Here is a 26,580-nt window from a genome sequence, read left to right as displayed (position 1 = left end):
TCACCCAAGGTGAAGTGGACAGAGCGGGCATTCAATTCTAAATCATCTAACTCCCAATCTAGCACTTTATAGTATACCCCGTTAGCTGGTATTAAATTAAACTGAAGTTGGTTGTCCTGTACCTGCTATCTGGCTATTTTCATACTGAAATAGTTGACATAATTAGAATAATGTTTTCCAGAATGAGTTTTAAAATTTTTTATTGATTTTTTTACATCACTTTCATTTGCCAATATAACCCTCCCCCACCCCACCCAGAGAGCCATCCCTTATAACAAAAAATGTGTTCAAGAAAAATCAGTTTAGCAAAACTGACACATCAACAGAGTCTGACAGTACATGTAATGCTCCAGCTTCCTAGTCCCCACCTTTACAAAGAAGAGAACGCAGTGCATTTCCTCCTCTCTTCTTTGAGGTCAAGCTTAATAGAAATAGTTGATTTCTAATTAAATTTCACATCATCTATAAATATGCCACTTACACTGAAAAGAATAGAGTTGGAGGACCTGGATTCAGATCTTGGCTCTGCTGTTTATACATTTGTTAATTTGGGCATGTCACCTCCCCTCTTTAGGCCTCAGTTTCCTCCTCTGAGGAGGTTGACTTCGTTTAATCTCTGAGGTCCCTTTCAGCTCTAAATCTCTGACCCTCCCAGCCCAAGAGTACTCCAAGATTTAAGTGTTTTTAAAAAAACAGGCTCTGGCAACACATGGCCATTAAAACCTTGCTTCTCTTTACAAAAATGTCTACTATGTTTTTGATGTAACTCAGAAAAAGAAATGCTAGATCTTAGCTGTTTATTTGGAGGAATAAATGATCAAAGCAATGACAGCAAGATTACTTGAATTAAATTCCTCTACTCCTTTGAAAGACTTTGATGTGAGAAATAAAACCAAGTGCTTGCCATCTTCTGCAATGACAAAATGATTGAGTCCACCTTGCACAACAAATTTCTCAGAGGAAGGACAACTCACTGGTCAATAGATCACTTTGGAAAGACTAAACTTTAACCTCATTCATGCTGGCATCAACTGACCTCTTTCCTAAGTCTGATCTTATCACAAAAGAATATGACAAGATTTTCTTGGTCTCATGAGTACTTAACAGTGACTGTTAATCATGTGGGCATTGTCACCCCATGATCTGCAGTGATAGTACCAAGCTTGTCTGCCTTTGGACTCAATTGGGAAAAGGATAAACTAGGGTTCTGGCTTCCAGAGGCTCTGGCCTGTAGACTGGACCAGCTCTGAAGGCCTGAGCATTTCACATTTGTTAAGGAAAGATTTTAGACCCCCATCCACTTTTTTTTTTAACTTTTATATCTAAGGAAAAAAGAAACAAATTTATTAGTAAATTGACAAAATCAGAAGTAAATAAAAATCACCCAGTTCTAGAAGTTCCCCATATAACCCAGGAACAATCAGTGAACACGGTGGAAAACATGTGAAGTGAAACATAAGAAAAGTTACAAAAAACAAAATGGCAAAATCAAAAAGGGATGGTTTTACTTGCTTCCAACTAAACATTCCCACTTTGAGTAAAATGTGTATCAGAATAGGGTTTCCTTTCTTCCCTTTGAAAAAAGTGACCCAGGAACTAGTCCTTCCTTCAAAATAAATTCACACAATTGTCAGGACTGATTATGAGACCTCTAAAGGAAGAGCTATTTTTAGTGTGAACAAACTAGGATCCACTTAGTTGGTTCAAAATATCTTCCAGGTCAAGACCTGTGTACTGAATGATGTGTCTTTACATGGAAAATTACATGAGCATTTAAGGGTGAAATAAATAAATAAAAATAGAGAAAGTAAAACTCCAAACTGGGCTGGAAAGGAAGAAAACTCATTTAACAAGGCCTTGTCAGTCTAGGGATCATTTTTCTAAGGTGATATCTGTGACTAATGTGGAAAATCAAACTATTCTACTCAAAGTACAAATTTATATACAGCTCACCTTTAAGTAGAAAGCTATTCTAAACAAAGTCTATGACAGAAAATGTATGGGCTAAGTCATGATCATCATAAGATTTAACTGTGCATTTAAAATGAATGTCCTCCTACAGAATGGATTTTCACCTGCCATCATTCTCCAGTGTGCAATGCTGCCAAATAGAGGAACCTCTAAATGGCTCAGAGTTGATCTTAGGCCAGTCTAATCTCCAATTGCTTTTGAAAGGTTTTGTCATCCCTGTAGGACAAGTATTCAAAAGCACAATTAAAGCTAGGCAAAGAGTAAAAAGCTAAAGAAGTGTTATAGTCTTTTTCTAAATAAATCCAGTCTCCAGCAAAAGGAAACCATCAGCTGCTCCCCACCAGAAAGAGGTCCAGTGAAAAATGTGCTCCTGCTCCGTGAGACCCTAAGTTCAGTAGCCATCAGGACATGAAAAGTCATTATGGGTTTTAAAACCCCATCTTCATTTTTATCTGCACTTTCTAGAATTCCTCCCCCCAGGATAGACTCCTTTCAGAAGGGGGGAAGTCATTACAATTCCACTATAGTCCAAAGTCCCACTTTACAGTAAAGAGAATGTGCTTATTATACAGTGACACAAATGTGCATTAGTGACCTACCAACCTACATTTTCAAAAGTCTTTTACTAGGGTAAGTTCAAGGGTCTCCACACTGATTGCTTTAACCCAAGGAAAATTGCACATTGGCTCCAAATAACCCAACATGCACATCTGGGGCTAAAAACTATTTATTATAAAGAGCTGGAGTGCAACTAAGGGGTTGGCATGCTTTTGTTAGAATGCATGGCATAGGCGCAGAAACCATCAGGGGTTTATGTGGTCCAAAAAGGGCAGCAGTCTTCCCATGTGCTTTGAAAAGAAGCCAAATTCTGGAGTACAATTTGATTTTCAATTAGTATTTTCCTTTTCCACATGTTCTAAGAATCCCCCCTCCCTTATTTCTCTTGATATTCAAAAAGGGAAAAAGAAAAAGTAAAGGAAGAAAACAAAGACAGATCAACCCTCCCTTGTCTAAAGAGGGAAACACACCCTATGGTGATAAGGCAGTATATTTGAAAGAGAAAGCTGTACATGAACTGGTGTTGGCTGAACTTAACTTCAATCTCCAACTCAGTGTGCAATCTATCGCTATGTCACTCCTGTGGCCATCCATCTTCACACACACACACACACACACACACACACACACACACACACACACGACATAGGGAATCATAAACCTTGAACAGGGTAGTACTTTGGCTATACGTGTATTTTAAAGAAACAATCATATTAAGAAAGATCAAAGTACAAACCCTGCCAAGCAATTGCTTTTTACCAAAGTGCTGGTGTTGCTGCACAACCTTGGCTTTCTCTTGCTCCCCAACCCCTACTGCCACCTCCACCACCTTCACCACATCCATGCTCCCTCTGATAGTCAAGAAAGGAGAGACAGGAGGCAAAGACCCAAAGCGGAGCTGGTGTCTTCTGTTCTGCTTGGACTCTTTGGCTTCTCTTGCATCCTGGTTTAATGAGGTGTAAATGTGAGAATCATCCAGCTGATAACAAAGTAGAAGAGGAAGATGGGGTAGACAGCAAGGGCTTTTCGATTTGGAGGCTGGCTATCAGCCAGGAATGCTGTGGATGCTGAACAACAACAAAAACCAAATTGGCAAAGGTTAGTCCTGGCTCTAGAGCTTGTAGGGTCCCTAGAGGTCATGGAATCCAGCCCATCACAGAGGAGAAAAGGGAGGCCTGGGAAGGGACTAATGCAAGGCAAAAAACTAGTAGAAATCTGAGAAAGGATTCAAACCCAATCTTCCTGATTTCAAGGCCAGAGTTCTGCCCACGAGATCACTTTACTTCTCAAGTTACCATAGCAAATACTGAAGAAACCCTAATAGGTAAATCCACGGTGAATTTCAAAAACAGATCACTCTCAGTTGTGTAAAACCCTAGGAGAATGAGCAGAGGTTTCTTAATAGTACTAAAGTATTATGGACTTAATGCATTTTCTTCCCAAATTCTCTGCCATCCTAAATAATGAACACAAAACAATCTTTTCTTGCTTGTTCAGGGTCATCACTTTATTGTTATGTATTGTTCTGTACTACATAGCAATACCTTCAGGATCTAATGAATTATACAGGGATGTTTGCCCTATACTAAAATAACCAAAATTACCTCATTTGGGGTGCCAGCTTAATGCAATAGGGAATCACTGGAGTTAGCGTGCAAGGGGTGTATGACAAGGTCAGTTGTGAGCTTTAGGAAGCTGAATTTGGTAGCAATGTGGAGGATGAATTGGAATGGGGACCATGGCTATGCAAACCCTGTTCCCCATCCCTAACTCCCTTATTCCCATCCCACTCGAGATCTACCCAGTCCTTCCACTATGCACTCTGGAATGCCTGCTCCATAGGTAACAAACTTGCTTTCAACAGAAAGTTCTTTCATTGACACAAGCTTCCTCCTGATGACAACACATCTCAGGGGCCCCTTTCCAGTACTGGCTGCACTTTCACTCATACCCCATGACCATAGCCACTCTCAGTCTTTCCCTCTAAGACTATTACTCAATAACCTGGACTCCTTTTGAGTTGCATTCAATCCATGCTTTTCACTCAATCAAGAGTCTAGTAACTGCTATGTCCAAATCCCAGGATACAGTTATTCTTTTCCAATGAGTTTAGTGTCTGGTTCAGTCTTAATCTCCTGCCCTCGTCCTAGGGAATTTCAACATACATTACCAACATTCCCTCAAATTACTACTGGGAAACTACTCCATTTCCCATAACCTATTCTTCCACCCCACCTTAGCTATACACAAGATGGTCCTTCGCTGATCTTGTCATCACCACCCAAACGTTCCTCATGCATGTTCATGAACTCGGAAATTTCTCGATTTGACCACAATCTGTTGTCAATCCACTTCTATTTCCTTGCAACTTCAAACCCTGTTCGTGTCCACTATGACCTTCCAACCCCTCTATGCCTCAGTCCTTTGCCAGATCAATACCTCTGCACTAGCTCCACTCTCCTCCCTTCTCCATCCAGACCCCTTGGTGAAACAATTCAGCTCTCCAATTTTCTCAAGGCCCTTGACCCTTACCTCATCACTGATCATACTCTGCCAAACTCTAGCTTTGGCACTTTGCCTTCTACTCTTCTTAGGTTATTGAACATAGCTGAAGAGAACTGCAAAACCTGGTTGACTGGGTCTTCCACAAATTTGTCACATAACTTCAAGCGGATCCTCCCTACAGCAAGGCAAATCTTTTAATCTCCATATCCCATGCATTACAGTGGCTCCTCTTCCATATCTTTTCATCTTTCCTCAAACTTTACATTGCTCCTCCGGTCCCTACTGTCTCAGTTATAAATTCTGCCTTACATTTCCATGAAAAACTTGAGGCTGTTTGAGCTGCTTACCTCTGTCTATAAATATACCTCATCTCTCAAAAACCCTTCCTTGATCTTTTCATTCCTAGTACTTCTATTGTTCTCTTCTCCTTGTTGTGGGGTTAAATTCCTGGAGATGGTTCTCCACATGGATATCTCTACTTTCTTTCACTTTCTTCTTAACTTTCCATAATCTGGATTCTGAAATCATCACTCAAGTTCATTCAGTTCTCTGCAAAGTCACCAATGATCTCTGCCTTTTCTTAAACCTCATCCTTCTTGATCTCTCTGTAGCCTTTACGTTGTCGGTCACCCTCTTCTTCCTTGATACTCTCTCTAGTATCTGTTCACCTTGCTCTCTCCTGGTTCTCCTACCTGTCTTGACACTCTTTTTGGCAACTTTGTTAGATCTTCAAGCAGGTCACATCTGGTGGGTGGCGAGGTGTCCTCCAGAGCTCCCTTTTCTCTTCTCTATACTATTTTACTTTGTTTCATCAACTCCCATGAAACAATTATCTTCATGCTGATGATTCCTAGACCTACTTATCTAGCCCTAAAGCTCTTGCTCAACCTCTAGATTTTCATCTCTTAAACGCCTATCGAACATCTAATATAGATGTCTTACAGACATCTTAAACTCAACATCTCTGAAACTGAACTCATTAGCTGCTCCCCAAATTTCTCCCTTTTCCTAACTTCCCTATTTACTGTCAAGTATACCATCCTCCAAGCCACTCAGGGTTACAACCTACATTTCATCCTCTACTCCTCACTCCTTCTCACCTCCTACAAGCAATGGGCTACTAAATCTTGTTGAGCCTACTTTCCTAACATCTCTTAGATAGGCCCCCTTATCTACTCTGACATTACCATCATCCTCATCACCTCATGCCCTGTCAACAGCCTGCTGGTGGGTCTGCCTGCTTTAATCAAGTCTCTCCCTACTCTGATCCATCTTCATCAACTGCCAAAATGTGCCATGACATCCCACATTCCTCATTCAACAAAATCCAGTGGCTCCCCATTACCTCAAGGATCAAGTATCAAATCCTCTCTGGTTTTTAAAGCCTTTCACAATCTAGCCCCTTCCCAGTCTTCTTAACACCATTCTCATGGCCAGTGATACTGGTCTCCTTCCTGTTCTTCTGACCAGACACTAGTTCCTGACAGTGCATTTTCACCAGGCCCAGAATGTTTTCCTTAGAGGATTCCTTCAAGTCTCAACGCAGTTCCTACTTCCTCCGAGCCTTTACATTTTATCCTAATGCCAGGGCCTACCCTCTGAAAGTACCTCCAAGGGATCCTGTATTCCTGGGTGATCAGAGTTGTTGACATGTTGTTTCTTTCCCGAGAACAGGGGTTGGTTTTGCTTTTCTTCGTTTTCCCAGTACATAACACAGTACCTGGTACTCAGTCAACTGCTTGCTAACATATTTGATGAACTGATTCAAGGTAAGGGGTCTAATTAGAAGGCTATTTCAGGAATACAGAGACAGATCAAGAGGATGGGAACTAAGGTGAGAGCTGTGTGAGTGGAGAGATGTGGCCATCTACATGGGTTACTGAGAAAGAAGTCACAAGGTTTGATGATGAGGTTGGATATGCTGTGTGACAGCAAAAAGAATAGAGGATGAACCTGGAAGAGTGCTGGTTCCTTTGTTATTAATAGGAAAATTCAAATGAGCCATGGGTTTAGGGGGGAGGAGAAAAGATACTGAATTCTGTTTTGGACATGCTGAATTTGAGATGCCTATGGGACTTCACTTGGAAATATTTAAAATATGACTTGGCAATAAAACTAATACAACCAAGATTAGAAGGAATGCAGAAAATTGGGAAATAATTTTTATAGCTAGTGGTTCTGATATAGGACTCATTTTTAAAATATATAAAGAACTAAGTCAAAATTATAAGAATACATGTCATTCCCCAGTTGATAAATGGTCAAAAGATAAGAATAGGCAGTTTTCAAATGAAGAAATTAAAGCTACCTATTGTCATATAAAAATGTTCTAAATCGTTATTGTTTAGAGAAATGCAAATTAAAACAACTAAGGCACCACCTCACACCTATGAGACTGGCTAATATGACAAAAAAGGAGGGGATGTGGGAAAACTGGGACACCAATGCACTATTTTTAAAATACTTTTGCAAGGCAACGGGTTTAAGTGCCCAAGATCTTACAGCTAAATAAGTATTTAGTGTCTGAGGTGGAATGTGAACTCAGGTCCTCCTGACTCCAGGGACAGTGCTCTATCTACTGCCTCAGCTAGCTGCCTCACTAATACACTATTGGTGAAGTTGTGAACTGATCCAACCACTTTGGAGAACAATTTGGAACTATGCCCAAAAGGCTACAAAACTATGCATATCCTTTGATCCAGCAATACCACTATTAGGACAGTGTCCCAAAGAGATCATAAAAAAGGGAGAAAGACCCACATGTACAAAAATATTTATTGAAGTTCTTTTAGTAATAGCAAAATATTGGAAATGGAGGGGATATCCATCAATTGGGGAATGGTTGAACAAATCAGGTGTATGAATGGGATGGAGTACTATTGTTCTTTAAGAAATTATAAATGGACCTACAACATGCTTGTACATGTATAATCTATATCAGATTTGTCACTGTCAAGGGGAGTGGGGAAGGAAGGGAAGGAGGGAGAAAAATGTGGAACTTAAAACATTACAAAAAACATAAATGTTGAAACTATCTTTGCATGTAGTTGGAAAAATATAAAATTAAATTTATTTTTAAAAAAGGAAAGGAGGGGGCGGTTAGGTGGTGCAGTGAATAGAGCACTGGCCTTGGAGTAAGGAGTATCTGGGTTCAAATCCAACCTCAGACACTTAATAACTACCTAGCCATGTGGCCCTGGGCAAGCCACTTAACCCCATTGCCTTGAAAAATCTAAAAAAAAAATGGAAAGGAAAAGAAATAAATCATGAGCAGTTAAACTTCAGAAAATTCTGGAAAGACTTATGTGAATTGATGTAGAGTGAAGTAAACAGGAGAACACTGTACACATTAACAACAACATTGCGTGATGATTAACTATGATAGACACAGTTCTCAGAAATTCAGTAATCAAAGACAATTCTAAAAGATTTGTGATGGAAAATGCCACCCACATTCAGAGAAACAACTATGGAGTCTGAATGCAGACCAAAGTAAACAATTTTCACTTTTTAAAAAATGGTTTTATAGTTTTTTCTTTCTTATGGGTTTTTCCCCCTTTTCTGATTCTTTGTCCACAATATGACTAATGATGTTACATATATAACCTATACTAGATTACTAGTTATCATGGGGTGGGAGGAATGCAAAATTCTACAGAAAATGAACATTGAAAACTATCTTCATATGTAATTAGAAAAAAATAAAGTTAAAATTTGAAAAATAAAATATGATGTGGCACTAAAGGTCAAGAGAAAGATAAATAGATCTGGGATTCATTTCATAGAAAACACAGTTGAGCCAGTTGAAGCTAATAAGTTCACTAGGAGAGAGAAAAGAGAAGAGGTCCAGTACTTCCCTTTGGGGGAAATCCAGTTAGTGGGTATTAAATGGATGATGATCCAGTAAAGGAGTCTGAGAAGGAGCAGTCACTTAAGTAGAAGGAAAACCAGGAGAGAATAGAGTCATAAATATTCAGAAGAAGATGGTTCATGGTGTCTGATTCTGCAGAAACTAAGAAGGATGAGGATTGAGAAAAGGCTAATAGATGTAGAAATTAAAAGTTCATGGTATCTTTGAAGAGAGAATTTTCCATTGAATGAAGTTGGAAGCCAGATTGTGAGGGTTTAGAAGACAGTGAGAAAAACGGAAATGTAAATTCTAAATATGGATGAGTTTTTCCAAGGTTAACCAAGAAGGTAAAAAGAAATATAAGGGAAAGCTTTTATAAGAATGGGAGAAGGCTTGAGAATCTTTGTAGGCATAAGAGAAGTAACCAATAAATGGGGAGTTATTAAAGAGTAGAGGAAGAATGGGGATGACAGTAGAGGTCATCTGCTCTGATTGCCCTCAAAAGTACTTGTGGAGGGTATTGGAATCAAGGGTAGATGGGTTTGCTTTGACAAGCCAAAGGACCATTTCATCATCAGAGACTGGAGTAGAAGAGGTAGCAGGAGAATGTCAAGTATCTGGATGAAGCTTCACTTTCTCTCACACCAAAATCAGCCACCAAGTCTTCCTTTTATTTCCACATTCCAACTTCTCTCTAAACTCATACAGGGACATGCTAGTTCAGGTTGTCATCTGGTTCCAAGTTCACCCTCCCTAATCTGAGTATTCCTTGACTCAATTAACTTTCAATATGGCTCCCTATATCTCTAAGATCAAACATTAACTTCTCTGTCCCACATCTGGAGTTCTTCACAAACTCTGTCCATGGGGCGGCTAAGTGGCACAGTGGATAAAGCACCGGCCCTGGAGTCAGGAGTACCTGGGTTCAAATCCAGTCTCAGACACTTAATAATTATCTAGCTGTGTGGCCTTGGGCAAGCCACTTAAACCCATTTGCCTTGCAAAAACCCAAAAAACAAAAAACAAACAAACTCTGCCCAACTGACCTTTTTGACCTTATTAGATGTTTCCTTCTTCCCATATTTTAATCTAAACGGCCTGGCCTTTGTGCTGTTTCTCACAAATAACTACCCATCTCCCATGTCTACCATGGGCTCCCTCCTCACGTCTCTGTCCCAAGGTCCACATTCTACATACATGAAGGTTTGTTTGCTATCTCCTTCAACTGCAGGTGTCTTCCTTGGGAAACCAGTTTGATCTATTTTCTATAGTTTTAATACAATCTTTCCAAAGAAAGGAATCTTCTTCAGGGCAAACCCTTTTTTCATTTTGGTCTCTATATATGAAGTACTCAACACAGTCCCTGGCACATAAGGAGCACTTATTGATTAACTGAATAAGGGTGGATTAAAGGAGATTCAGGTGAGATTTAAGTTCATAAATCTTGGCCCCTCTATTCTGGCTGCTTAGAAGCCTTTAAGAAATAATCCTTCTTGTACCTCAAAGGCCTTCTTGACTGGGAGCTAGAATAAGCAAGGTCTCACCAAACTTCAAAAGATTAGACTGTTTAGCTTTCTCCAGAAGCTTTGGGTTTTCAGTTAATTTTGAGGATGTGAAAGCAATGGCTCTGGCACTGTTTTGGATATAACAGAGATCCAAATTCAAATCCCAGATTTCCTACTTACTGCCCAGGTAATCTTACCTTGAACAAGTCACAAGCTCCTCGGGTCTGTTTTCTCCTCTGTAAAATGAGGGGACTCTGATCTCTAAGGTCTGTTCCAGTTCTAAATCAATGATACTAAGAATATGCAACCTCTATCAACCTCTATGATTTGCCTCATCTTGGAGGGAACCTTTCCTGGGTTAGAGTGGGTTAGAGTGAAGCATTTTTAGGATCCTAACTCAGTTTAGTGTGAGAGCCTTGCTTGGTCATTATTTATTCAAAGATGAGATTTTCATGTACCTACTCCTTAGGAGGTGGGATGTGCTCTGACTCATATATACTAATGACAGAAAGTTCCTGTCTACAGAAGTTTAAGATCAAAAAGGGTAATAATTCTATAGCATTTAATGTTTTCTCAAGACAATCATTCCTATTTGAAAGTTCATAGAATTCTGGATCTAGAGCTGGAAAGGACCTCAAAGGCCATCTGCTCATTTTACAAAGGAGGAAACCTAGGTCCAGAGAGGGATTGTGATTTGCCCAAGATCACAAACAGGACCACAGACCTAAAGATGGTATGGACTCTTAGAGACTCCTTAGTCCAAGTCCTTCATTTTACAGATGAAGAAACAGAGGCCCAGAGAGGTTATATGACTAGTCCCCAGTCACAGAAATACTAAAGTTTTAGTTCAATTATTGGGTTCAAATCCCATGGTACCTGAAACCCCAACATTTGCCTTCATATAGAATATAGCTTTAACTCTAACCCATGTTCTATCTTGTTGAAGAATCAGAGAATTGATGCTTTCTTACCTAAGGTAGACCAGGCAAACATCGCAATCACCACGATAAGCCGGATAAGGAAGTTGATAGGCCCCATACTAGCCAGAAGTACCAGTCGGCACACTAGCATAGCCACTGTTAAGGGCAAGACACAATAACCCAAGACACAGAGGCTCTGAAAGAATGATCTGAGAAAAAGAGCCAGAAAGTTAAACAACCAATTATTCATCAGGACAGTTAAATCTCATCACTGCAGGATGGGGTATTTCTGAGACTCAGCTACAACATAAAAGAGCTGACTTACTCCAAATAAGTGAGACCTGCCTTAAACTCTGGTGCAAAAAAGGTATTGCAATTCATGCAAATACTTCTGTTTTCTGCTCTCACTACCCCTTGAAGTGGTTTCTACTAATTAAATGATCTCATTACAGCAGCCAGTTGTCTACTTCAGGGAATGGGAGGCCTTCCCGCACATGTGTTTCAAAGGTGATGGGACATCACCTGGGTGCTCCCTGCCTGGCAGTTCAACTTCTATAAGAGAGAAATACACATCTCTTTGTCTGGAAGCGTCTTTCTTTCAAAGACTAGCCAGTAATATCAGTCCAATTTTGCCAGAACTCTAAATATGCCACATAGAAAGGAGAGGAAAAGGGGTTGGCTTTATGCATTTACCCAATACTCACATGGTTCCCCCAAGAAGTTTTGAATTTAGTGTTATGACAACTGCACCAAACCAAATGATGACAAAAACTTCAGCAAACTGAGGTCCACCATCTTCTTTACTATCTGCAGAGCCTCCCTGAAGCATCCTAAAGCAAGTAAGCAAAGGATCAAGACAGGGTTAATTGGACAGTTTTTATCAATTCACATATATTTCTTAAGTACCTTTTATGTGCCAGGCCCTGTGCCAGCTGCTACAGACACAAAGACTAAGAAATACTCCTACTTTTCTCGAGAAACTTACATTCTAACAGCAGAGATAACAAGGATATATATAAAACCACATACAGAATATAAAGAAAGGAAATCTGAAGTTGTTGGGGAGTGAGGGTAGCAGCTGGGGCGATTGAGAAAAACTATATAAAGAAGGGGCTGCATGATCTATGTCTTGCAGGATGAGAGGTATTCAAAGTGGAAGGAAGGAGAGAATGATAAGTACATACAGAGCAGGGCAAAGGCTGGCCAGTGTGCCCTGCCCTCTCATCTGAGATTCTTGGATAAAGGAGGAATTCCAAGAGCCAACAGATCAGAGTCCTCTGGCCATGTCTGCCCATACTCTGCTCAGGTACACTCATTTCAGAGGATGTAGTATGATAAGTGAAGAGAGTATCGAGAGGCCTGGCTACCAATCTAGTTACTCACTCGATGGCCTCATGCAAATCAGTTTCCCTCTCTAGGCTTCAGGGTCCTCTTATGTAAAAGAATAAGCCTGGACGAGCCATGCCCAGGTCAAAGTATGTTATGGTCACAAGGCAGTGATATGACTAGAGGCTTGAGTAACAGACTACTGTTACTGAGTGACTTGTTGAGAATTCCTGGGTTAGGGTCTCAGTTCTAGCTACATGTAAATGGAAAAGTATTCACTTATATTTAGCTAAAATATATGGAATTTCCTTTAGAGACATAATCTTTAATTTGTATACTTAGAAGTCGAATGTGAACTACAAATTTGCTGGAATTTTCTTTTTTATTTAAATATTAGAGCTGTGATCTCATTAGCAGGATTGCATGGTAGGCAGACAGCCTAATGTAAAATCAATCAGTCCAACATTTTCTCAAATCTGAAATCCCACAACAGCTTCTAAAGGCTTACTTCAAAAGAAAGAAATGAGTACTTACAGTGCAAGTGAAACACAAAGAACTAAAGGGCCCCAGAGATCCCCTACAAGACAAAATGATATGAGTTAGACTATATTTAGCAAAGAAAAGGAAGAACATGGCAGTAAGGGGGAGTCATGTACTGCCCTAATAGCCATATCCAACCCTCCCACTCTTCAGAAATGACCATCAAGGAGGCCCTGGTTGGTTGACTCCAACCTAGCCTCTTGGGCATGCTCTTTCTACCCCCCCCCCCCCACTCCACTTTGCCTTCACTGGGACTCATCCGCAAGTTAAGTCATTATCTTCCCACCTACTGAACCACAATCCAATATTAAGCACAAAAATCCCCCTGGGAGTGAGCAAGCTGGCCAAGAGTTGGCTCTGCCACATATTAGCATATGGCCTTCTTTTGACATTTATTTCCTTCATCTAGAAAAATGGGGATACCATCTGCCCTGCCTAAATCATAGATCTGTTTTTGAGGTTTAAATGAGCTATATGAAAACCTGGTTAGAAATTGCAAAATCATTTAATTCAAATAAATAAAATATCATCTTCAATCTCATGAATAGTCCTATAGGTCCATGAGGCACTGCTACAAGCTGACATCTCAACTGATGCTTGTACTTCATTCTTGAAGAAGACCATGACATCAGGGAGGTGATGCCAAGACAAGTACATGAATTGGATTTGAATGTGGGGTTGCTGTGCTAAGTCACCAAATCTCATTTTCTTCTAGAGCCATCCAGGTCCAGTGGTCAGATATGATCAGGATGACTGGAGATGGCCCTGGATGTGAGGCAATCAAGGTTAAGTGACTTGTCCAAGGTCACACAGCTAGTAAGTGTAGAACTCCGGTCCTCCTGACTCCAAGGTCAGTGCTCTATCCACTGTGTCACTGAGCTGTCTATACCAAAGCTCCAGGTTTGAGCTTGCTTTGGTTTGACTGGTCCACAATTCATAATCTGAATGAAATGCCCAGGTGCTGAGAGCAAAATGAGTTGCGCTAAGCCACATAGAATATAAAAGGTGACTCTTGAACCCAAGGCTGACTGGTTCTCCAGCTGCTAGCCATGCTGCCTCTTAGTTATGTATTAAGAGCCATTGACATTTTTTCTGAAGCTGCTAGGGGGTGTCACAGTGCTGGGTTTTGATTCAGGGAGCCTGGAATTCACATTCAACCTCAGACACTAGCTCCCTGACTGTGTAAATCAGTTCATCTTTGCCTCAGTTTCCCCAGCTCTCCCAGGGTTGAGATATTTGTCAAAAGTACTTAGTACAGGGCTGGGCATGTAGTAGGTGCTTAATAAATGCTTAGTCCCATTAATACATTGTTGGTGGAGCTGTGAACTCATCTGGCCTTTCTGGAGAGCAATTTGGAATTATGCCCAAAGGGCAACAAAAATGTGCATACCCTTTGATCCAGCAATACCACTACTGGATCTATACCCTGAAGAGATGATGAAAAAGGGTAAAAACATCACTTGTACGAAAATATTCATAGCAATTCTGTTTGTGGTGGCAAAGAATTGGAAATTAAGTGAACGTCCTTCAATTGGGGAATGGCTTAACAAACTGGTATATGTATGTCATGGAACTCTGTTCTATTAGAAACCAGGAGGGATGGGAATTCAGGGAAGCCTGGAGGAATTTGCATGAACTGATGCTGAGCAAGATGAGCAGAACCAGAAGAACATTGTACACCCTAACAGCAACATGGGGGTGATGATCAACCTTAATGGACTTGTTCATTCCATCAGTGCAACAATCAGGGACAATTTTGGGGCTGTCTGTGATGGATAACACCATCTGTATCCAGAGAAAGAACTGTGGAGATTGAACAAAGACCAAAGACTATTACCTTTAATTTTTTTTAAAAAAGTTATCATACTCTGTAGTTTTGCTATCTCTTATACTTCATTTTTCTTCCTTAAGGATATGATCTTTCTCATCACATTGAACTTAGATCAATGTATACCATGGAAACAAGACTGGCAAATTGCCTTCTGTGGGGGATGGGGGGAGGGAAGCAAGATTAGGGGAAAAATTGTAACATTCAAAATAAATAAAATCTTTCTAAAAGTAAGGAAAATAATAAAATAAAATAAAATAAATGCTTAGTCCTTTCCCCTTCCTGCCCCTTGCAAATAAATAGCAAGAGGAAGTCATTCAATTACATAGAAAACCTAGGTTCAGGACTTTAACAACAAAAAGAACTAAAGAACAATGACATTTTTAAAAGTCTCTGTTATTGGCCCTGACTGTTAACTAACCTAGTGTTTTGTTTTGTTTTCTTTAGGTTTTTGCAAGGCAATGGGGTTAAGTGGCTTGTCCAAGGCCACACAGCTAGGTAATTTTTAAGTATCTGAGGGCGGATTTGAACTCAGGGACTCCTGACTCCAGGGCCAGTGCTCTATCCACTGGACCACCTAGCTGCTCCTCACCTAGTGTTTTTAAAAGCTTTACTCAAGCTTTTGTCAGTCACAGCACCAGAGATCAGAATGAAAAGCAGCCTGGCACTGTGGAAAACAAAAGCAGGCTGGGACCTTAAGCCTCCAGAAGGGCTTCTCTACCTTAAACCCCCCCCACCACCTGCTTTCTCAGAGGGCCAAGTTGGGCCCATTTCTCCAGGGTACTTTTCCCGACCTGGATTGTGGCTAATGGCCATCAGGGATCAATAAACTGAGCCTGTGCTGAACCTTAACTCTGCCTGCCTTTTCTAATTTAACTGTTCTGATTTGGACCTGAGGACATCAAAAGCCTTTTTCAAAACAGTAACAACAACAAACAACCCCACCAACAGTAAGCATCCAATAACAGGTGGGAAGAACAAAAAATGAAAGCCAGTAAAATGTGTTATTTTGCCAGGTTACTAAAACACCACAATAACCACCCTCCCCAGTAAAAGCAGCAGCTGCAGGGTACATAAGCAAACTTCTAGGAGAACAGACTGGACTAAAGAAGAATAATCCATTCATTTGCTAATAGTTCATATCCATAAAGTGTTTTGTAAAGGTAAAATTCCATAGGAAAGGCAGAGGATTTTTTTAAATAACAATGATTCCTGATTGACCTTAACTGCTTGGGAAGCATAAAAAAGACAGTAGGCCTGGGTCCAGGTCCCAGAACCAAGTCACCCAGGCTGTGTGACCCTCAGGGTTCAGAAGAACTCTTTAAGCTGATCCACAAAGGAAGAGGGTATTTCCCTATAATAATGAATTCAAGGTTCAGGGCCTACCCCCACCAGCTGGGTAAGATAACATAAAAGTTATTCCAACCAAACTTTTGATTTTTTTTATAGGGAGGAATCCTGAGGCCCCACAAAGGGAAACCAATTGTACAAGATCACACAACCTCTGATGGTTCCAGTTTGTCATGCTGCTTCTTATTAAATCTCAAATATTTTTTATTTTAAGATCCTCATCTTTATCTTTCTAGATGTCTGTATGGGGCTCAGTAACTTCTCTAAAGTCAGCAACCAGAGAAGTCTACTGGGTTACCATCTCCAGCCAAAATGCCCAGTGGCAAGCCACTAAGGATTAAAATATACAGGAGAAACTTTCCACTTTGAGCAAGTCACTCTTGCCAGACCATTATTTCTTCTGAGAGGTCTTTTATGATTTCTTTGGGGACTGTGCAAAGTTGTGTGTTCCAGCAACACTTTTCCCTTCCAAAAAATTTAACAGAGCTACAACAGAAAGAATGGAATTTGAAAACCAGATACTCACAATCTCTCAAAAGGGCATTGCTTTTTTTGGGGTACATCACATGAACAAATTTTTTTCCAACAGCCTTCAGGTCTCGAATCTGAAAGACAGAAACCATTGTCACAGTGCAGCGGAAATAGGTTCCCAATACAACCTCTTCACTCTCCTGCTCTCTGGTATGAATACAATGGTAAAACTAGAATACCTCAGAGATTATCTAGTCATTTGACAAATGAGAAAACTGAGGCTAAGAGAGGCAATTTTAAAGCTAAAACTGATCATTTTGTCCAGGGATGTTTCAAGGTTTTTCAATAATGAGCCACATGATCAGACATCCTGATGGGTTAGGACCAAAGGACTTAGAATTCATGCCCTATGGTATGATGGCTGGTGGCAGTCAGTTATACAACAGCAGTCTACCAGTTCATCTGTGCCTCATCTCCCAAAAAGCTTCAAGTTGAGAGGGGGGCTTTGAGGATGAAATGTTGACCACACTGTCAGTCAAAGTCGCTATATCAGTTGTTTTTACTGTTTTTCTTTGGTTACGAGGTAGACTGATGGTTACATCAATCGTCGAGGTGGGAAGAATAAGAACAAATCCAGAAATGACAAGATTCACAGAAGCAGAAAGCATCAAGACAGCCCAAGCATCTGACTGTAAACTGCATCCACCTGGGGCAAATTCCTGACCCCCCCCCCCCCCTAAAAGCATCAAGGCCATATACTCAAAGAAATTTAGTTTCATAACATTCCCATTTTAACTGGTGAATGAATCACAAGAGTTAGATAAAGGATCATCCCTAAGTAAAGCCTAAATGTTATTTTATTAAACAAGCATCAATACTAATGATGTAGCTTCTTCTTTCTCCCTCAAAGGTAGAGCTATCATATAGGACAGGGCCATTTTCTGCCAAGAACCATTTGGATATGTATGACATTCGTGGACTATATTTGGTCATTTAATTAATTCACCATTAAAAAGCTATTACATTTACAGACTCTTAAGTCCAATTGCCTTGGCAAAGCTAGACCAATACTGCTGGGTTGGAGGTTCCCCACCTCTGATATAGGGGAAGGCAAATGAGATCTGGAGTCAGTCAGAAGCCCAGAATTTCGATCCTGGTTTGGCTGCTCACCAGTTGGGTGACCTTGAGCAAACTGTTTCATGTCTCTGGGCCTCAGTTTCCCCATCTCTAAATCATCTGAAGCCAGTTGTCAACAATTCCGAGACTGGCTCCTTTCACTACATCTCATGAGGGTGAACTTACAATGGTTTCTCTAACAGGTTCATCTAATGTAGAATAGTCTTCATCCTGGGAATGAGATGCCATTGGCACTGTGATCTCTCCCTCCACAGGGATATCTTCTGAGATGGATACATCAGAAAGACCTAAAAACTGGGAAAAGGTTAAAAAAAAAGAGGAATTAATTAAACTCCTGACTAATTTTCATTTCTTCAGAGACTAGGTCTTTAAATATCAATAACTGAAATAAGTTGCCTTAATATTTAATAATGAATGAGATCTACATTATGAGGAATGAAGGGCAAGGTTGGTGTGGAGGGGGGGCCCCTTGAAATCCATTCCAAAGGGAGAATGGCTCCAGCCAGTCACAAAATTGGGAGAGTTCTCCTAAACCCAATCCAAAGAAGACAAATGCAAGATTAGAAGAAACTAGTGCTTATAGTGCTTTACTGGTCAAGAGTAACCTAGGGTCTTGACCTTCTCCTTTGCACATGCTCAAGGAGATCTATCTGCTCTTGCTCATTAGTATAATAAACAGGGTGTCGAAATGTATAGGAACCAATATATCAATTAGATTTGTGACCCCAGCCTATGGTTGGCATGAAGGGGCAGGAACAAAGTCAAAGTGCATAAAAGAGTTTGTATGATGGGATTTCTTTGCCCCCTCTCTCCCACCATGAGAGAGGTGTGCCATTTTGTTAAGATATCTTAATAAAAACCATTTTAATCACTCAAACTTAAGTATTCTCGAGCCATTTATAACATACATCTAATGTATTGCAGGTTTTAAAAAAAGTGCTTTATGATAAAAGTCAATAAAATAAATGATAACAAGAGCTGCACTGAACTGCTGAGCCTTAGCTTTCTCATTTGTAAAATAAGGAGGTTTAGTTGGATGATTTTGGTGGTCCTTTCTGGCCCTGAATCACAGCTTTGAAGCAGGAAATTTGAGAATCTGTGTTGCTGCTGGAATTTTGGGGGGCTTACCAATTAAAAAAAGAATTTGGGGATAACTGAGAAATGAGGGTCACTAAAAGATGAATGAATTTATGTGCTTTCTGAGACTTTAAAACTGGAGAGAGAGAGAGAGAGAGAGAGAGAGAGAGAGAGAGAGAGAAAGAGAGCGAGAGCAGAGATCCAGATCCAGTCCAGGTTTTATAGCCTTGCCCCTTATTTGGGTAGTAAGGGCAAATGGGGAAATCCCTCTCCCATAGCATGACTGAAACTAGGTAGAGGGCTGAATGCTGAGGGGTTGGAAACAAGGAGACAGGATACAAATTTTACATTAAACAATGAAACAATAGGAGTCAATTTACAACTCCAGAGCAAAGATCCTTCTACACCCTTAACAAGATTACCAGATTTTAACAGCATTAAAAGATTATAGAATTTGTTTCTGATTATAATTTTTCTACATTCATAATTCTCTGCATCATTTAGATGGCTCAACATTTTGCAAAACTTAGTTCATTCACAGTGGTGGAAGATTGTCAAGTGCTTTCCTCACAACAATCCTGTCAAGTAAGGTCTCATTAAGATTGGGAGTGGACCTGTAATTACATCACTGGAGGGAGGGTTCAGTGAGCAACTACCTAGATCAATGCCTGCTAGCTTTACTTTTAGTGCAACTTCAGTCTTAAGAGTTATCAGGAGGTTGCAAGACTGGAACTCAGACTTTCCTGGCCCCAGGGCCAGTTTTATACATACTGTGCCATGCTATCTTTCCTCAATTAAAAAAATGGGGAAAATGAAGTTCAGAGAGGTGCGAAGGTTAAATGCATGGTTCACATTGCTGGGATGTATGCAAACATTTAAACCTAGGCCTATAGGTCCCAGTCCAGATTCTTTCTGTAGTAAAGCAGAGTTCAGTCAATTTTTGTAGTAGGAAAGCTGGCAGACATTCCTATCATGGAGCTAGCATATAAAAAATTTTCTTTGCATTAATAGGGAAAATGGCATCTGATAAAATTCAGCCTTGCTCACTAAAGAATCTAAGGGAAATCAGACACAGCAGGTTTCTTTCTGAATATACTCTATCACAATCTGGTTTGAGATACAGCATGGTCCAGTAGAAACAGTGCTGGCTTTGAAGTCATGGGACCCTATGTCAAATCCTGACACTGCATAACCTAGGCAAGCTCCTTTCCCTCTATGGGTCTTGATTCCTGTAGTTACAAAATGAAAGGAAGCCTTCCCTGGAGGTTTCCAAGCAAGCAGAGGGTAAGTGATCCCTTTGAAGTGAACACAATAATGGGGTTTCTTGATCAGGTCCATGTTGGACTAGTAAGCACCAAGGCACCTCCCAACTCTGAATATCTTGGCTCTTGCCAACTCTAAGGCCCTTTAGTGAATTCTGAAACTTCTAGACAGAGACAGACTTGGAAAACCTGAGAGTTCATTTGTATAGGGAATGCACTATGAATAAGGTGCTCTAAATAAAGGGACAGGTAGCATCAATTTGGTAAAAACCATTCTTAGAGTGTTGCCTTCAATATGCAGAAGTTCACACCATTGTGCATAGTCACACTGCCATAGTATGTCAGAGACAGGACTTGAACCCAGGTGTTCTTGGCTTTCAAGTCAACTCTACTGTGTAGCTTAAAATGTATAACTTGATGAAAATCAAGAACCAACATCATTCTTAATGGAAAATCCTAGTGTCAATCCCCTTTAAAACAGAATACCAAACAATGTAAAGACTAACAGACTGTGTTCTGTGTGTGTGTGGGGGGAGCAAGATTAGGGGGAAAAACTGTAAAACTCAAAATAGAGAAAAATCTTTCTAAGCCACTTAACCCCATTTGCCTTGCAAAAGAATAGAAAATAAATTTTAAAAAAAAAGAATACAAAAGAGTTTTATTCTCTGTCATTACTTATATTTAATGTGTTAACAGAAATGTAGGCTATAGTTATTAAAGAAATAAAAGATATAATTACAAGAAGACATTATATTTTGGAATAATATAATTATATAAGAAATTAATGTAAAAATAACTGAAGACAATAAATTAATTCAGTGCAGCTGAAGGATAAATGCAGCAAAATCAACAGTACTACTGTATATCTATGACACAGAAATGTAATTTTTAACCAAGAGAAATTTCATTCACAACAGTGAGCAAAATTCTTTGGACACTTAGGAGACAAGAAATTTGGCCAAAGATAATTATTAAACCTGGTGGGAAAAATTAAAAAAGGCAAGATAAATGGTGCAATAAGGGAAATATGACTTGTTAGACAAAAAAAAATTTCCCTAAATTGACTTAAATCTCCTGGAATTTTTAAGTTTTTATATTTGCAAGTAAAAATCACCACCAAAAAAAGGGTCAAGGTTATCAATGTGTATATATGTGCATATTTTTAAAAATAATCTTGATTCATCCCATCAGATTTTATAACATTACAAAGTGAGAATTCGCACAATTATTGTTGGGTTAAAAACAACTCCACTGATCTACCAAAAAGAACAAATTCCATGAACTTAACATGACAAGCCAGTAGAAATAAAACAGTAGGGAAAGATATTTCTTCTTAATAAACAGTGTGGGATCGAGGTTCAACAAAGACCAAAGACCTTTAATTAAAAAAAAAAGTTATCTTACTATGCAATTTTGCTATCTCATACTTTTTTTCACTTAAGGATATGATTTCTCAGGGGGCAGAGTCAAAATGGCAGCATGAAGGTGGCATTTCCTGGGAACTTCTCTCCAATACTCCAAAAGCTGTCAAATTATAACTCTACCCAAAATTTCTCCAAGGGAAAGGTCTGTTTCATTAGAACTGGCAGTTGGGAAAAAGCTCTGGCCACAGTACAGCCCAGGGATCACTGGGAACAGTTTGAAGGGGAGGTGAGAGAACTCTGCTACACCAGAATGAGTGTAGAGTGAGGAGCACTGAACTTACAGCAACCTGGCAGCGAGAACCTGCAGCAGGAATTTGGGGAAAGCAGCCTGCACCTCCAGAGCACAGCCCACAGATGGTAAGGGGGTGAGGGGAGACTGCAGAAATCTCTCTGCTCTCCCTGGGGCAGGACTCTGCTGTTTGCCCACACTAAGATCCAGATTGCAGTTTGGCCTTCCATACTAAGACAGCAAGGACCCTCTTCACAGCTCCAGGGCAGAGGGGAGTGCCTGTGGTCATCTACATATCAAACTACAGGCAGAAGAGCATAAGACCTTTGAGGAATAAAGGTCCCAGTGGGGTGTGCCAAAAAAAATCCCCAAAACTTGGAAGTGCTGTAAATTAGTCTTGGGCTGAGGAAATGAGTAAAAAAAATAGAAAAAGAAGAATCTGAACATAGAAAATTATTTTAGTCCCATGGAAGATCAAAATGCATACTCAGATAATGACAAAATTGAAGCTTCTATATCCAAAACCTCCAAGAGAAACAGAAAATGGGCTCAGATTAGGGATGAGCTCAAAAAAGACTTTGAAAGCAATTAAGGGGGATGGAGGAAAAATTGGTAGGAGAAATGAGAGTGATGTAGAAAAATCATGAAAAAAATACTGAAGAAAATGTTAAAAACCAGTTTAGGCCAAATGGAAAAAGCAAAACAAAAGGCAAATGAGGAAAAGAATGCCTTATAAAGCAGAATTGGCCAACTGGAAAAGGAGATAAAAAAGCTGTCTGAAGAAAATAACTCCTTCAAATGCAGAATGAAACTCAAGGAAGCTGATGACTTTTCAAGAAAGCAGGAAGAAATAAAATTATTCCAAAAGAGTCAAAAATTAGAAGAAAATGTGAAATATCTCATTGGAAAAACAGCTGACCTTGAAAACAGATCCAGAAGAAATAACTTAAAAATTACTGGACTATCTGAAAGTTATGACCAGGAAAAGAGACTAGACTTCATTTTTTAAGAAATAATACAGGGGCAGCTAGGTGGTGCAGTGGATAAAGCAACAGTCCTGGAGTCAGGAGTACCTGGGTTCAAAATGGGGCTCAAACACTTAATAATTACCTAGCTGTGTGGCCTTGGGCAAGACATTTAACCCCATTTGGCTTGCAAAAACCTAAAAAAAAAAGAATACGGCAAAATTTCCCTGAGATCCTAGAAGCAGAGGGCTAAATAGAAATTGAGGGAATTCACCAGTTACCTCCTGAAAAAGATGCCAAAAGAAAAACTTCCAGGAATATTATAGCCAAATTCTAAAACTCCCAAGTCAGAGAAAATTTTAAAAGCTGCCAAAAACAAACAATTCAACTACTGTGGCTCCACAATCAGGATTACACAGGATCTGGCAGCATCTACACTAAGGTCTCGTAGGGCTTGGAATATGATATTCCAGAAGGCAAAAGATCTTGGTTTACAACTGAGAATCAACTACCCAGAAAAACTGAACATTCTCTTTCAGGGAAAAGATGGACTTTCAATGAAACAGGGGACTTTCAAACTTTCCTACTGAAACAACCAGAGCTGAACAGAAAGTTTGATCTTTTAAGTACAGGACTCCGGTGAATCATACAGGGGGTGGATTACAAGGACTAACTATGAGGAACTTGATGATGTTGAACTGTTTGTATTCCTGCATGGGAAGAAGATATTGATAACTCATATGAACTTTCTCATTTATGTTAGCTTGTTAGAAGGAGCATATATAGACAGGGCATAGGAAGGAGTAGAATATAATGGTATAATACAGTAAAAAGATGGAGTCAATGGGTGATAAAGGGAAGTAGTGGGAGGAAGAGAAAGGAGAGGAAGGATTTAAGAAATTTCACAGAACAGTCAAGAAAAATCTTTTTCAATGGAGTGGAAAGGGGGTAGGCAAGTGGGAATGAGTGAGCCTTCATTCTCATTAGAATTGGCTCAGAGAGGAAATAACATACATACTTAATAGGGTGAGGAAATCTTTCTTACCCTAGAGAAAAATGAGAAGAAAGGGATGGGATAAGGGGGACTGAGGGGGAGGAAAGGGGGGAATAGGAGATAGAAGAAAGGGAAGATCGAGGGAGAGGGTACTCAGATATAACACAGTTTTCGAAGGGCCAGGATGAAAGGAGAGAGAGAATAGAATAAATGAGAACGGGGAGGAATAGAGTGGAGGGAAACACAGCTAGTAACAGCAACTGTGGGAGAAATATTGAAGCAACTTTTCTGGTGGACTTATGATAAAGAACCCAACTCACCCCAGAGACAGAGTCATTGGAATCTGAACACAGACTGAAGTACATTTCTCTCTCTCTCTCTCTCTCTCTCTCTCTCTCACTATTCATGAGGTTTCTCATCTTCTTGGGGGGGATATGTTTACTCTTATAACAAGATTATTTTAATAATATAAAATAAACCAAAATCACACTTGGAAAATAAAAGGATATGATTTCTGTTTCATCACATTCAACTTAGATCAATGTATATCATAGAAACAATGTAAAGGCTAACAGACTGCCTTCTGTGGGGGGTGGGAGGAGGGAAGCGAGATTAGGGGAAAAATTGTAAAACTCAAAATAAATAAATAAAAAATAAATAAAATAAACAGTGTGGGACGCCTGAAGAACAAATTATTTTAATTCAAATCTCACAATACACAGAGTAAATTCAAGTCACGTTGGGTCTTTTTTATATTTATAAAAAGAGTTTGGAGAAAAAGGGTCAGTATAGTTATCCCACTTTTAGAAGGGAGACAAATTATTGCGTATTGAAAACATGGAGGAAAACTGGAAAGAGTATGATTTTGTGTTGATCTATAAGTAACAAACTTTATACATGAAATATATTAAAAGAAAAACAGAATGGAAAAAGGTGTTTGATGAATGTAATTCAAAAAATATATGAAGAACTGGAAAAAGTATACAAGGGGAAAACATGGAAGAAAAAATAGATAACATCTGACATAAATATTGTTTTAATGTTTGAAAAGAATTTTACATGAATCATCTCATTTGATGAGTCATCTGCATAGAAATGCATTGACATGCATCCTTGCTATACTGTTGTTTTTTGAAATAACACAAAAGTTAGGGGTGGCTAGGTGGCGCGGTAGATAGAGCACTGGCCCTGGAGTCAGGAGTGCCTGAGTTCAAATCTGGCCTCGGACCCTTAATAATTACCAAGCTGTGTGGCCTTGGGCAAGCCACTTAACCCCATTTGCCTTACAAAAACCTAAAAAAAAAAAAGAAATAACACAAAAGTAATAATAGGGGTAAGGGAACATACCAAATGCTGATTCTTTGTCATCAAACAGTTGACTGGGATGACTAATAACTTGAAAATTGCATGTATTCTTCAGCTCTTTAAGTACTATTATCTATGTCACAAGGAATTCTCACATTAAGAAATGCAGATTCACTAGAAATTTAGGAAAGGCTAAAATTAAAACACTCTTGGAACTCTCCAAATCTTGGAAAGTTATCAAATTGTCAAGAATGTGAGAGAACAGTTACATGATGATGTCGTTAGTTATAAAGGGCAACTGGCAGTGGCAAGGCTCAGCCAAGAAGACCTGGTCATACCTGCCTCAGAAAAAAAGACTATCATGTAGCCCTGGATAAGGGAATCTTAACTTTTTTACACTCTAGGCAACTTTTACATAAAGCTCAATGGATTTAGAATCAGGGAATCAGGTTCAAATCCGGCCTCTTCCAAGACAAGCTATGTGAGCAAGTCACATCCCTTCTCCACCTCCTTCCTTATGTATAAAATCAGTATCCTAAGAGTCCAATGCTACAGATGAGTTGACCATCTGCACCTGTGGAGGGAGTCTCTACACAAGTTGCTGAATTTATAGGTCCAGACCCTCTACCCTACAAAAAATTCGTGTTCATGGCTGTTAGTATTATAACACTAGGAATAATCAAAGAAAGTGGGGGGGAGGATAATAATTTTTCACAAGGATGTTCTTTAATCGTACGATTTAGAATACTGGGAAAATTGCATAACGCAACGTCTTGAGAATTAGATTTGGGTTCAACCCTACCATCTTGGAGAGTTCACTTTACTTCCCCGGGCCTCAGTTTTCCCCATCTGTAAAATGGGAGGGTTGGGCCGGTTGGTCCCTGAGGTCCCTTCCAAGTCCATACTTAGGATCCTGTGTGTGACCACGGCCAAGTCGCTTCCCCTCTCTGGGCCTCAGTTTCCTCTTCTGTAAAAAGAGGGAGTTGGACTGGATGGTCTCTGAGGCCCTCACAGCTTAAAGCAGGAAGAGAAGTGAAGAGGAGGCAGGAGCAAATGGAAGAGGCTGACCTCTAGAGAGAGTTGTGGGGAGCGGAAACCACCGGGCCATCCCTGGGAAGGTCCGAGAAGGGGGGAAAGGAGGCATTGGACAGTCGCCCCGACGAGAGGAGAAAGCCAGAAGAGGCCGGCGATCGGCTCCCTACCTCGCCGTTTCCCAACCCTCCGGCCCGCCTGGGCTCCCTCTTGCCCTCGGTCCTGCTCTCACCCCGTGTGTGGCTGCAGGATCCCCCACCGTCCGCTCGTCAGCTTCCGCCATCTTCCGCCTTTCTCTGCCCGCTCAGGGCGCAGGCGCCAAGACGGCGAC

The 26,580-nt window shown here is 40.1% G+C and overlaps 1 protein-coding gene across 2 annotated transcripts; it reads right to left on the bottom strand.

Moving 5' to 3' along the window:
- Positions 1–259: 259 nt before the first annotated feature.
- On the bottom strand, positions 260–26,580 carry YIPF6 (Yip1 domain family member 6). Of its 2 annotated transcripts, none has more exons than XM_074199531.1 (7): positions 26,482–26,580; positions 18,127–18,255; positions 16,880–16,958; positions 13,170–13,212; positions 12,014–12,139; positions 11,361–11,518; positions 260–3,596 (listed from the first exon to the last, which is right to left on the bottom strand). In XM_074199531.1, the coding sequence occupies exons 1-7, from the start codon at positions 26,530–26,532 to the stop codon at positions 3,478–3,480; spliced, it is 705 nt and encodes a 234-aa protein (XP_074055632.1). In that variant the 5' UTR covers positions 26,533–26,580; the 3' UTR covers positions 260–3,477. The 2 variants fall into 2 exon arrangements, with proteins under 2 accessions (XP_074055632.1, XP_074055633.1); XM_074199532.1 differs by lacking the exon at positions 26,482–26,580 and adding an exon at positions 26,420–26,460.

The sequence above is a fragment of the Macrotis lagotis genome, chromosome X, assembly GCF_037893015.1.
Source record: "Macrotis lagotis isolate mMagLag1 chromosome X, bilby.v1.9.chrom.fasta, whole genome shotgun sequence".
NCBI lineage: Eukaryota > Metazoa > Chordata > Mammalia > Peramelemorphia > Peramelidae > Macrotis > Macrotis lagotis.
This window is presented reverse-complemented; position numbering and strand designations above follow the sequence as displayed.

Bases quoted from the DNA above. Each gene is read 5' to 3' on its own strand.
- YIPF6 (XM_074199531.1), bottom strand. From the start codon at position 26,532: ATGGCGGAAGCTGACGAGCGGACGGTGGGGGATCCTGCAGCCACACAC. The intron at 13,213-16,879 runs GTGAGTATCTGG...TTTGTCTTGTAG, and splicing joins CAATGCCCTTTTGAGAGATT to GGGATCTCTGGGGCCCTTTA. The intron at 3,597-11,360 runs GTAAGAAAGCAT...GTTGTTGTTCAG, and splicing joins GTTTGCCTGGTCTACCTTAG to CATCCACAGCATTCCTGGCT.